This window comes from Frieseomelitta varia, unplaced genomic scaffold (genome assembly GCF_011392965.1).
Source record: "Frieseomelitta varia isolate USP_RPSP 00005682 unplaced genomic scaffold, Fvar_1.2 scaffold_588, whole genome shotgun sequence".
Taxonomy (NCBI): Eukaryota; Metazoa; Arthropoda; class Insecta; order Hymenoptera; family Apidae; genus Frieseomelitta; species Frieseomelitta varia.
Genome location: NW_025110354.1, coordinates 1 through 12,507, shown reverse-complemented (window position 1 = coordinate 12,507; position 12,507 = coordinate 1). Strand labels below are relative to the sequence as shown.

At 41.4% G+C, this 12,507-nt stretch overlaps 2 protein-coding genes across 2 annotated transcripts; both read right to left on the bottom strand.

Annotated features, from left to right (window-relative positions):
- Positions 1 to 133: 133 nt before the first annotated feature.
- Positions 134 to 6,088, bottom strand: LOC122534372. The gene is made up of 4 exons (XM_043664939.1): positions 4,970 to 6,088; positions 3,942 to 4,430; positions 2,976 to 3,222; positions 134 to 1,973 (listed from the first exon to the last, which is right to left on the bottom strand). The coding sequence occupies exons 1-4, from the start codon at positions 5,134 to 5,136 to the stop codon at positions 615 to 617; spliced, it is 2,262 nt and encodes a 753-aa protein (XP_043520874.1). The 5' UTR covers positions 5,137 to 6,088; the 3' UTR covers positions 134 to 614.
- Positions 6,089 to 6,122: 34 nt separating this feature from the next.
- Positions 6,123 to 11,653, bottom strand: LOC122534349 (the record flags this gene model as incomplete). The annotated part of the gene is made up of 6 exons (XM_043664887.1): positions 6,123 to 6,866; positions 8,951 to 9,465; positions 9,600 to 9,742; positions 9,845 to 10,089; positions 10,187 to 10,533; positions 11,405 to 11,653. Coding segments are annotated over 6 exons (1,826 nt in total), but the record flags the coding sequence as incomplete, so codon positions are not given.
- Positions 11,654 to 12,507: the final 854 nt, after the last annotated feature.

The following is a 12,507-nucleotide window of genomic DNA, read 5'->3' as shown; positions in this document are numbered from 1 at the left end:
TCGCGTCTCCTGTGTTGCCTTTGTTTTGTTTTGCGGCCGAAATGTAATCCGTAATGGAATAATGTAGAGAGAGAGAGAGAGTGAGAGAGAGAGAGAGAGAGAGAGAGAGAGAGAGAGAGAGAGAGAGAGAGAGAGAGAGAGAGAGAGGGGAAGTACGCGAACATTGTAAAGTTATTTGGTAAACAGACACAAATTGATGAAAAATCAGCTTTTCTCTTTTTAGTACCGATGTATTGTCGCTAGATGTATTACAGAGACGTAAGAAGTATTCTTCGGCAGTACTATTATAACAAATGCCTGTGTATTTTACTTCTCGGCAAATAAACCATCAAGTATTGTACTTGTGGCTGCTGTTTCTTCACCTTGGACACTCATCTTCGATGACCACTATTACATCAGGTACATCATTTTCTGTCCTCTTATTCTGTTTCACTTATATCTACATATTTTTTTTCTTTTTTTTTTTTCTTTACATCCAATTCTCGCTTCCAGTCACGATCACATTGATTACTACCGGGAACATCATTTTACAAAGAGAGAGAACGAGAGAGTCGTTCAAGAGCCACGAGCCGTCATCCACGTTGGACGGATTTAGAAACGGGAGTAGATCGATTCTATGGCACGTAATCTCCTCTTAGAAACTCCCTGTGCCGCGAGAACGTGGCGCGAGCTTTTCTTCGAGCCGAGCTAGAAAACGTTCGAGCATCCTTACAAGCCTCGACAAGGGATTGCCGTGAAGAGCCTGGGCTTTGCACGACAGGACGATTGCAGATGCTGCATTGTCGTTGTTCTCGCGTCGACACCACCTTTGTTCCACAAATTCTCGCTGAGTTTCTGCTCCGTTTGACTGGATTTGGTGGACTGAATGGCAGTGGCGGCGGTGGAGGCGGTGGAGGAGGAGCAGGGGGTAGGAGAAAAGATGGAATTGGAGGAACGTGCGTTTGAAGAACCGATCGCTCGTGGAGTTGAAAATCGGCCAGCAAACGATAAGAAGGAGGAACGTTGTTGCATTTGATCCTGGCTAGAAAGTTATTTCGTCCGACGTCCAGTTTCTTCTGGCTGTAACCAGGAGGGTTGTAAACTCTTGCCGATTCCTTCCGAGCTCGAACAGCCTCTCGTCTGGCCAGAGTGTGCTGAAGAGTACCACGAAATCTGTCGTAAACGTCAGTCGAGCTGAACCTCGTGCGAACAAGTCTCGGATCGCCACTCGGAATATCCGCTCCTCCGCTCTCTCTGTGCTGTGTACTTTTGTCGCAACGTTCCCGAATTTCGCCAAACTTTTCTAACACCTTTGCACGCCTGCCAGAGTTCTGGCTTGTAATTATGCTCTCGCTCAACGGTTGACTAAATTTCGTCCTCGTTCCGGAGGATTTCGAAGGGACGATCTCGAAGGGCGAAAGTTCTTCGTTCTCTAAGGTTAGCGCAAACGGAGGAGGCGGCGGTGGTAAATTTACCGAGGAACCGTTCGACAATAACGAGACGATCGACGAACGATCTTTCTTCAAAATCGACTCGGACCTCGTTGCGTATTCTGAAAGAAGAAGCCTCGATTCTTCTTCCGGCTTTGCCTCCTCCATCTCTTCCAGTCGACGCGCGCCTCGCTGTTTTTTACATCGAGAGCTGCCGGAGAGGAAACTAGGTCTAACGACCGGTACGCTCTTCGACTTAACCGAAGAGATTCTCGAGCGAATCCTCGTTAAAACTTTCGTGTTGTTCCTCCTGTTTTTACAACGTTGCGAGCTTCTTTCTTCCTCCTCCTTATCGTCGTCCGAACTTTTCGAGAGTGCGAACGGAAAGCTCAATCTCGATTGTTTCCTACGCGGACGCATTCGCTCGCTTCTTCGCTCCTCGTTCCCGGGCAGATCTTCCGGCTTGAAGAATATCCAGACGTGGTAGCGTGTCTTTTGAGGGCCTATGTACAGCTCGTTGCTGTGAGCAGTTTGCAGTAGTCGAGACATGTACGACAAAACCATCTGAAAGCGAATGACAAAGTATACAAGAATTGTTTTTAATTATTGAGCTTGTTGTTCTTTGGAGCAGTGGCTCTCGATCATTTCCCTCTTCTGCGGGATAGTTCACGTGCATTCAAATAAATTGAAAATCCGCAAAAGATAATTAATAAAAAAATATATCGTCGAGAACTTTTTGTCCCAAATTGCGACATTTTCTCAGTTTTAAGCATATTTAAATGTAACCCAGGCAAAACAGATGATAAGTTTATTGCTTCTATAATATAACAGATGATAAGTTTATTGCTTCTATGATATCTTTAATATCTTCTATAATTGTATAATATCTTTAATAATTTCTATAATTGTATAATATCTTTAATAATTTCTATAATTTTATAATATCTTTAATAGTTTCTATAATTCTATAATATCTTTAATAATTTTTATAATTCTATAATATCTTTAATAGTTTCTATAATTCTATAATATCTTTAATAGTTTCTATAATTCTATAATATCTTTAATAATTTCTATGATTCTATAATATCTTTAATAGTTTCTATGATTCTATAATATCTTTAATAGTTTCTATAATTCTATAATATCTTTAATAGTTTCTATAATTCTATAATATCTTTAATAATTTCTATAATTCCATAATCTTTAATAATTTCTATAATTCTATAATATCTTTAATAATTTCTATAATTCTACAATATCTTTAATAATTTCTATAATTGTATAATATTTTACATTATATTATAATTCTATAATATTTTTAATAATTTCTATTCAGTGATATCGTACCGACGAGAAGAGAAAAAGAAAAGAAAAAGAAAGCGACAAATATATATTCGGTCACTCGTTATGGTCCGCGAACCAGTTGCCAGCGCGAGGGGTTAATTTAACAACAACAACAACAAATCGTATCTCTTTTTCATGTTCATGGGAAATTTGACGGCACGCTGATTTTGAGAATCACTGCTCTAAACATTTCAGGTCGTTTAGCCCTCTCACACGTACCTGGTACACGGATAAAAGAGCAAGATATCCTGCCAAGAACGTTCGAATAACTTCGCCCCGATTTACGATCTTCGACCTACAACCGTCGGTGGTGATGGTCACATGCTTAGGGTTGTACTCGTAGACTGCACTTGGGCTGAGGATATCGTGATGAACGCAAGGTTTCGCAATGCCATTGGAACAGCAGGAGAAAGGCACGTCGACGGGCATGGTAGTTGTTTCTTCGTCTCGTTCCTCCGATACTGATCTTCAAGGGGATGGCGAGTTATTCAGAGAGTCAGAAACGAATGATCAAAAAAGTGTCTAACAGTGAGCAATGTCCAACACGGTATTTTTTCAGAAAGTCATTTGTCTTCTTTCGGAGAACAATTGTGACAAATCTGTAATCTAGGCAGATAAATCCGCTCGACGTACATACCTGAGGAGAGGCTTTCTAAAGAGGGATTCATAAATCTTTGAAATAAATAGAAAGATGGACAAAGTTCTTTATTCGATTCGTTGCAATTGTAATTAGAACTAAGATTCTATTTCCTTAATGTATGTTATTTTATGGTTTCAGAAATCTCCTCAGGCTTTCACATTTATTTCCTTAGCATATTTTTGTTTCATTTAACAATAATAATAATAATAATAATAAATGGTAATTGGGACTCACTGCAATTACAATTAAAATTTTATTTCTTTAACGTATGTTATTCTATGGTTCCAGAACTCTCCTCAGGCTTTCACATTTATTGTCTTAGCATATTTTTATTTCATTTAACAATAATAATAATAATGAATGGTAATTGGGACTCACTGCAATTACAATTAAGATTTTATTTCTTTAACGTATGTTATTCTATGGTTCCAGAACTCTCCTCAGGCTTTCACATTTATTGCCTCAGTCTGTTTTTTCTCAATTTAACACCAACAACAATTATAATAATAATAATAATGAATGATAATTGGTTCGATTATACCCACTGCCCTTCCAGTCGGGGACCGTTTTCCACATCCTCGGGTTCCTCCTCCATCGACATTTTCAACCAGGGAACTCGAGCCCAATCTTCGTAGCCGCCATCGCCGCAACACTCGAGCTCACTTTGAAGAGCGTCCAGCCTCGCCTTCACGGCCACGTCGGCACCGTACTTTTCGATAGCCTCTATCAAGCCGTCGCGGCTTTTCTGCTGAAATCCGCTCAACAGTACCAAATAGGTGGCATTTAGAATAGCTACCAAGAATCCTGACAGCAGACAGGCAACCACGTGGAAGAACAAGAGCCGATTCACATCGTGTGGGTCCACCGTGGCGGTGTCGTCCGCTCTCTGTTGATCCCCCAAATCCGTCCTGGCTGGCTCGAGTTTCAAGTAAAGCCAACACTTGACGCCGAGGATGTAAGCAGGGGAGCAACAAACGCCGGCCGAGACGATGATCGCGGTCCACACGTGGCCGTCACCTGCTCGTCGTGATCTGCTTGTCAATCCACGCACACACACACACACACACACACACACACACAGTCGAAAGGAAAGCGGATTCCAAAGAATTCGTCGTACGAGAAATGAAAGGATTTTTGTAGGATATACCCTAGAGCATACACGACGATATGAAAATTTAGAGCGAGGACTTACAAGTCGCAGGAGACTTCATAAGATCCTTATTTAATTTTCGTTCTGTAACAAACACCGCGTCTGCATTCTAAAATGCAATCTATAATAATCACGAGTGATCGCGTGACTCATTTCCTACGTTTCCTATTTCTCTATGCTCTTTATCAACGACAAGTCCAGATAAAACGAGATTCTATAAATCATTTGCGATGATCGTCAATTCGACAGATAAAGTTTTTGATTAAGCTGAAAAAAAAAAAATTAAAAAAAAGAAAAATGTTAAACACGGTATAGAGAAAAAAATCTGAAGATATTTCTCAAGGGATCAAGGGATTTAAAGATTTTTTTTTTGTTAGTTTCCTTCACGGACGACCCTTATCCCGTCTTAGACGGTATTCGTGCTAACCTGGAGTGATGAGATTCAGGTAATCGCCGAAGCCTCTCTCGAATCGTACGGCCCAGACAATGGCCAGAACGAGGGCCAGAAGTCCGGCGAGATTCATGGAGAAAACAGTAAAGTAAAGTGCTTTCACGGATGGCCAGTTGTAAACGGCATTCACCAAGCCCATGTATCGCTTTATAATGACGTCGCACCTGTCATTCTAAACAGGTTGGATAGCTCTTGCAACTACTGACACCCCTAATTGACCACGATGCGAAATGTTGCTTTATTCTCGACGTAATTAAAAACGTGAAGTGTCGCGCGATAACTCCTTCCGGTGCTATCTTTGCGCCGTAGGTTTGGCGACAACTTGTCAATAATTTCAGAAAATCATTCGCTGAAAGGATTGCAAGAATTCACCTCTTCTTGAACAAGGAAACGAATAAAGCTGAACGAGTGACTTTACGAGGCATTGAGAGCAAACCAACACAGTCTAAGCTGCGAATAATAATTGTACAAAAGCGACGGCACGGTGAATGGGGACTTGGTTTATTTTCACTCTCAACGCCCGAGGCGCTGTAAAAGTAAGCAAAGTGAAGTATTAGAAAGACTATTTATTTATTCACTTGTAACTCTTCTTTTCTCGTGATCTATACCAACACTGTAATATAGAGACGGGATTAATAGTAATAACCATGAACGCGTTACGATAATAAAAATACAGAGGCGATAGTAGTAAAGTAATAAAATTATACATTATTACAGTTGGTAGGTGAATTATATAAGTAAAAATATGTATATATAATATCTATGTATGTATACTAAGTTAGAATTTATAGTGTTTCTTACAATACGTGCACAGAATAATAATATGCAGTAATATGGTAATAACAACTGATACTTGGATTGGCCTTGTTAAAACCGATAAAAAAACAGTAACAACGACAACAAGGATCGCGATACCATCGCGTATCGCTATTGGCTGTAATATAGAAACACGAGTGCCACACACACCTTTGCCACACATGCCACATTCTCAATCAACAATATTCTCCACTGTCAAATTCATCAACAATCTAAATCAATGTATAACAAAAATCGTGGACATATATATATATATATATTTAAATATATTATATTTGAACATATATATATATATATATATATATTTAAAATCATTAGACAGAGCTTCGAATTATAGTCAAATCGAATGCCGGTCTACACGCCACATTTGTGCCAGTTTTTCTCGTTCTCCTCTATGCTACAGGCCTAACGACTAAACACATCCCCTTAAAAAAAAAAATGCATTGGCACTTTTCGCGTGAGAAATCTTCCGCGATGGTCGACGAGTCCATGCGGCGCACGTTGCACGTTACCAATGAAAAAATATCGATATATTTGGACAATGAGGGCGCGATCGAACGGTGACAACAAGATCAACACACTACGAATCGCGAGTCGTCTTCAACTTTGGCATTTCATTGCCTCGGTTTATCCAGATGATCTTCTCTGTCGACGTCATCTTCTTTCCCCAAGTAATTCCCCGGCCCGTTCGAATCGGCCTGTACCTCCTCGGATCGAAACCCGCGCCTAAACGAGATTCCGATCGAGCAACGTCCCGAATAGATCCGGCTCCACTTGAAGCAATCCACTGGCCGACATACTCGGATCGTAGTCGAAACTGTCGAACGGCACCATCAGCGAGGACGGCGGCGAGACGATCGATCCCCCGTTGGAGAACGTGCCGGACAGTTGTTTCCTCGTGGCGGGGCTCAGCTGCGAGTCGAAGGAGACGCTGGACCCTCTGGAATCCGGGCACTGAGGCACCATTTGGTGATTCTCCAGGCTCACCGACAGCGGGGACATCAGGCTCTTCAGGTACACCGACGGCACGTTCCTCGAGTCCATCAGGTTCTCCTGAAACGAATCATACGAATTATTATTATTATTGTTATTCATCGAGCTATTATCTACGTTATTGTCTAAACGTCACGCGACTCTTTCGACATTTTTAATGGAAACGCTCGACGAGGGTAATGCAGCGCAATGTATGTACCTAGGTGGATAGGACGAGGTCAGTATACTAATCAGACGCATATGTAATCGCACGATTTGTGTCACATTACGGTTCATAGTGATCGGTAGTTTACTTTACTTTGTTTTTGACGAAATGTTTCTTTGAAACTCCTCGAAGCGCGAACGTTCATGATTAAATTGCAGATTCTCCGTAACGTTGCGCGACAAATAGAGGAAGACTGCGCAGTTCGTTCAAAAATAAAGGCAAAATGTGAATCGACGCGAGTTCTGACTCCGTCCTATCGATTTGTATACTTTGTCTTTATTTATATTTCTATTTATATTTTTATTTATTCTTTCTTGTGATTTGTGCTTGAGAAACCTCAGCCCTCCAACTGCGAGCATATTTTTTATAATCGCTCCTTCGGGCTGCTGCGTTTCGTATGAGAAAGACCAGGAAATTGGGAAACACTTCCAACCATGAAGGAAGCTGAATTCTGTACTTGTTGTCGCGTTTATTTATACCATCAGTCGAAGGTTCAAAAATCCATACGGATTTGTCAGTGATCCAAACTAATTAACTAATTAACTAATCTCTAATTAACCAGCATTATTATAATCATTGAGAAACAAGCATCGATAAAACCGTCGACAAATTGAAACTAGAAATACGAATACGAAGATCGAAACTACAGTCTTCTTCGTTATCGTTTGTTTATTTAAAAAAAAAAAAAACGCAATGTAATTATATTTTGTCACGTACGTCGAAGGGTATTCACTGTTTCTAATTACAGGAAGCTATCGACGCGGTTATCTTTAAAGATAATCTCGTTACTAGAGATTGACCAACAGACATAGTTAAAAAAAAAAAAAAAAAAAAAAAAAAAAAGAAAGAAAGAAAGAAAGAAAAGAGTTATTAACGATCATTGATCAGCGCCATATCGATAACGATCGATCACTTGTTAAGTTGTTCTCGACAAGTTGTTCGACAACGAAAGGCAAGCTGTTCCTTGAAACGTTGCTTGTTCATAACTCCACGCGTGGACGTGATGTATAATATCGGTTTGTCTACGGACGGAAGGCGACTGGAGCGGAAGGATGAGAAAGGAGGAAACGAAACGCAGCAGTTCAGATGATTCGATGTTCAATGTTCAATGTATTTGGACAATCTTCAATCAACAATTTCATATACTTTGAAGTAGAATACATAACGTGACGCTGAACAGCGGCACGGTTAAACGGAACTACGACCGAGCGAAGTTACATCTCTCGTCTCGCCTAACAGGTCGTCCCCCCGTGTCGTGCGAAGACACGGGGCCGACGCTCGGATGCTCTGTGTCTGAATATTTTGTACTTTTGGCACCTCTGAGTACTCTTGTCCTTGTCTTTCTCGCTTAGGACCCCTCGTTCGCTCCATTTTCCTCTCTCTCTCTCTTTCTCTTTCTCTCACTCTCACTCCTACTTTCACTCTCTCGGCGATCATTAGTTACGAATAGTACCGAATAGTACCTCCTAACTTTTCTAGAAACCTCGAAAGCTCTTTTAATCGTTCGATCGTTTTAAAACTCGAAAACATTCCTTCTCTCTCGCTCTCTCGCTCTCCCTCTCCGACTGTCTCCGCGAAACATTGTCGAGAATTTAAAAAAAAAAAAAAAAAAGAAAAAAAGAAGTAACGAAAAGAATCGATCAACGACCAAACTGTGTGTGTGTGTAGAAAGTGTTCGTGAGATCGGTGGACGGTCGACCCATCGCGACACCTTGCTCGTGTCTTCGTTGACGTTCGTGTACTCGAGCTACACGGCGACAACACAAGCCGAGACGCTGAGAACGCGGTTCGCGATCTACGAAAGACCCAACCAAAGTTCCAGGTAGAAGACGTTATTGCATAATTCAGATCGCGAGTACGAACGATCTCGTCCGGCTCACGTGCTCGCTATGCTCTTGGGGGGCTTTGGCTTCGCGAAGCAAACGTATCCCGCACTCACGTCGCAGCCGGACACCAGGAGATTCATTAGCACGCTGTTGCACGCCGGGTTCCGCTGTGAGATCTGGCTGATCGCGTCGCCGTTCTCCACGACGTTTCGACACCTTCCTTCGCTCGTCTCGCACTTTCGCCCACCGCCGTCGTTGATACCACCGCCACCGCTGTCCCCTTCGCCATCTTCCACATCTAGATCCGCTTCTACTCGATCAACGACGCTCTGCCTGCCGTTTATCGTGCCATCGAACGACTCAGTCGTGAAATTATTACTCCGCAGAACGTTCTGCTGCGACACCAGGCGACGCAACAGCTGACTGTTGCCGAGGTTCGACGACTTCCTCGAGGACGGCTGCTGCTTAACTAGTAGATGATCCTCCAGGCCGAGGTGACAGCTACGTCTCGCGGATTCGTCGCACTTGATGCGTTTATTGTCGGTCCCTGTGTCTATCGAGGCAGTGTGAATGCGCTTCGCTGGTCTGTCCACTCGGGAGGACCAATGGCAGTTATCTAGATTTATATCTGAGACAGGACAATGACAAATTAATCTCTCTCTCGGCGAGGCTACGAAGAATTTCCCGGATAGAAGAGACTTATTTTCTCGCTAGTTGACTGGCGGATACCATCAACCAGCCAATCAACAGTTGGCCACTTACTTTTTCTAGGGATTTGACCGAGAACTTGAACCGGGTTCACCAAACCCCCGCCGTGGTCGTTGTACTTTCTGGAGACCTGGTCTGTTTTCAGTAGCTGCGCTAAACTGGAATCCGTCGTTCGTTGCTCCTTCTCCGTCAACAGCCTACGAGAGAAAAACACGAATGTACGAATATACGCGAGTTTCACGAGGTTCGATGTCCTCTTCTCGTTCTCATCGATCGTAACTTTACCGCCGTTTTCGTACCATTTCGGACAACCTTTGTGATTTTCCGTCGTCTGTGGCGGGCTCCACATGACCATGTCGTTGCTGATGAGCAAATCCAGGGCCTCGTCTTGATCCGACATTGGGATATAAGGCGCCCTCAGCTCCAACTCGTCGTCGGCTATGCTATCGTTCAGGCCCAACATCAACATCTCGTCCTCCGACAAACCGTCCGCGCCGCTGCCGCCTGTCGGGCTGCCCAACGAGTCAATGCTTCGTTCCGGGCTCTGGAAATGTCAATTTATGAAAACTTTTCTCTCTCAGAGAGATCTACGAATATTTAGAACTGTTTCGTGAACGAAACGACAATCAATATCGACTCACTTGGCGGTACTTGGCGAGCGGTGGCGAGACCGCGCTGGGATCGATGCTGCACGGACTGCTCGGCGAGTCCCCGTACATAAACGGATCGCTGTCGGCCAGTGACTCTCCTAGGTCTTTGTTCCTCGGTGTGTCGCCCAACTCGGCGTCCTTGAGGTGGTCGGCGAAGTCGGTGGCGCGCAATTCGGGCGCTAGGGTTTCGTCGGGGCTGAGCAGGGGACAATAGTTGTCGCTGCCGAGGATAAACTCGTCGAGCATGTCCGAGAGGAAGGGCGTGTCTTCGAGGGGGACGCACACGTCGCCAGGTGTAGGCGCCAGATGCGTTAGATCCTCCGGTTCGTCCTTTAGCACTGTAACATCCCACGGACGACATTTGACCGATATCTCTTCGAGCTACACTCACACACATCGGCTAACTGGTTTATTATTTCGCTACTACGACAGATAATAATGGTCGTTTGTTCTGCGTGAAGTTAGGGCTGCGTTCTGCGACAAGTTAGGGACACGTAGACATCCTGTATTTTTCGTGTGGAAACGATTCAACCGATTGCGGACCATAACGAGTGACCGAACCCGTATAACAATAATTCGTCCTCTCTTCGAATTCTATCCGTGTGTCACTGGACAGAAATTGTTGAGAAGTGAATCTATCTAAATAAATATATCTAAAACTGAGAAAATATTGCAATTTTGAGACGTGCAGAGAAAAACATATTGACATGTTCGTCGCCTTGTGAAAATAATTACTATCAAAACAGACAGATGTACAATCCATTACGTAATAGATACAAGTCTAGATACATCGGTGTCGGGGAAAATCGCGCGGCTAAGGGATAAATAAAAATACCCTGCTTCGTCCGCTGAACAATAGAAAAATCGGCAAATACGGACTTATCGTGTTTTTCACTCGACTACAAATCATACTCGTCGCATCTTTCGCGTATCGCGCGCGCGATAGACACGATTCAGCTCTGTTTACCTACGAGATTCATCTCGTCTAGCTTCTTTCTCTCCCCTTCTTATTATTTCCCCTCTCCGTTTCTCTTGCACGTTATCGGGTGTACCGAAGTCGCGTGTTGCGACACATGTTTCCCGACGATTATTGCGCGAATAATCGTCAAGCTTGCAAAGATCGGATAAAGGGGAAACGCGACAGAGTACAGAGATAGATATACTCGTTGCGAAACGAGATCCAAAACGCGAGAGACGAATGACACCCACTCGTAAGACCTGGATGATCCTCGCTGAACGTCAAGAAGCCTTTGTTCATGTCCTCGGTACGAGGTGCGAAGATGCTCGCTGTCGCTGTCTGTGGCGGTGGTCTGCAAGTGATTTGTTCCTGTTGTTGTTGTTGTTGCTGCTGCGTCGTTATAGAGGCAAACAAATGTCTGGTAACCACGTGCGGTCTGTCCTGACGAATCGCTGTCTCCTGATCGTATTCCACCGCGGGTTTACCCTGAAAGATCGTTTCTTTTTATGGCAAAAATTACTTTTTTCTCTTCTGAGAAAACAAAATTATCTACAATGTATATATATATGTATGTATACATTCTATATATATTTTGTTTTTTATATACATAATATAAAATATGAATATAAGGCAATTTTCTTAATTATATGTATATGATTAAGAAAATTTATATATATATATATATATATATATATATATTTAATATTTAATATAATATAAAATTGTTATATATATAAAACGTAGAAAATAAAATTATATATATATAATAAATTAAATATAAATATAAAATTATAATATATATAAGATCTATATTATATACATTATAAATATATACTTGTATAAATATATTTTATACATTTATAAATGTATATATTTGTATAAGTATACTTTATATATTTATAAATATATATACTCGTATAAATATACTTTATACATTTATAAGTATATATATTCGTATAAATATACTTTATACATTTATAAATATATATACTCATATAAATATACTTTACACATTTATAAGTACATATACTTGTATAAATATACATTTATAAGTACATATACTTGCATAAATATACTATTTATACATTATAAAAATATACTTATACAAATATATATATATATATAAGAAAACAAAATTATCTATAATATATACACGATTAAGAAAATTATTCTCACATTCCTATTTTTCGTACTTTTTCCAATAAAACTGTTTCGAATAATTAATTTCAAAGCACATTACCACTGCATAAATCTGAACTTGAATTAATTTTAAAAACTATTGTATTATATTGCACAATGTGTGCCATCTATAATAGAGTGTAACACCCATTGAAAACCACACACACAAAAAAAA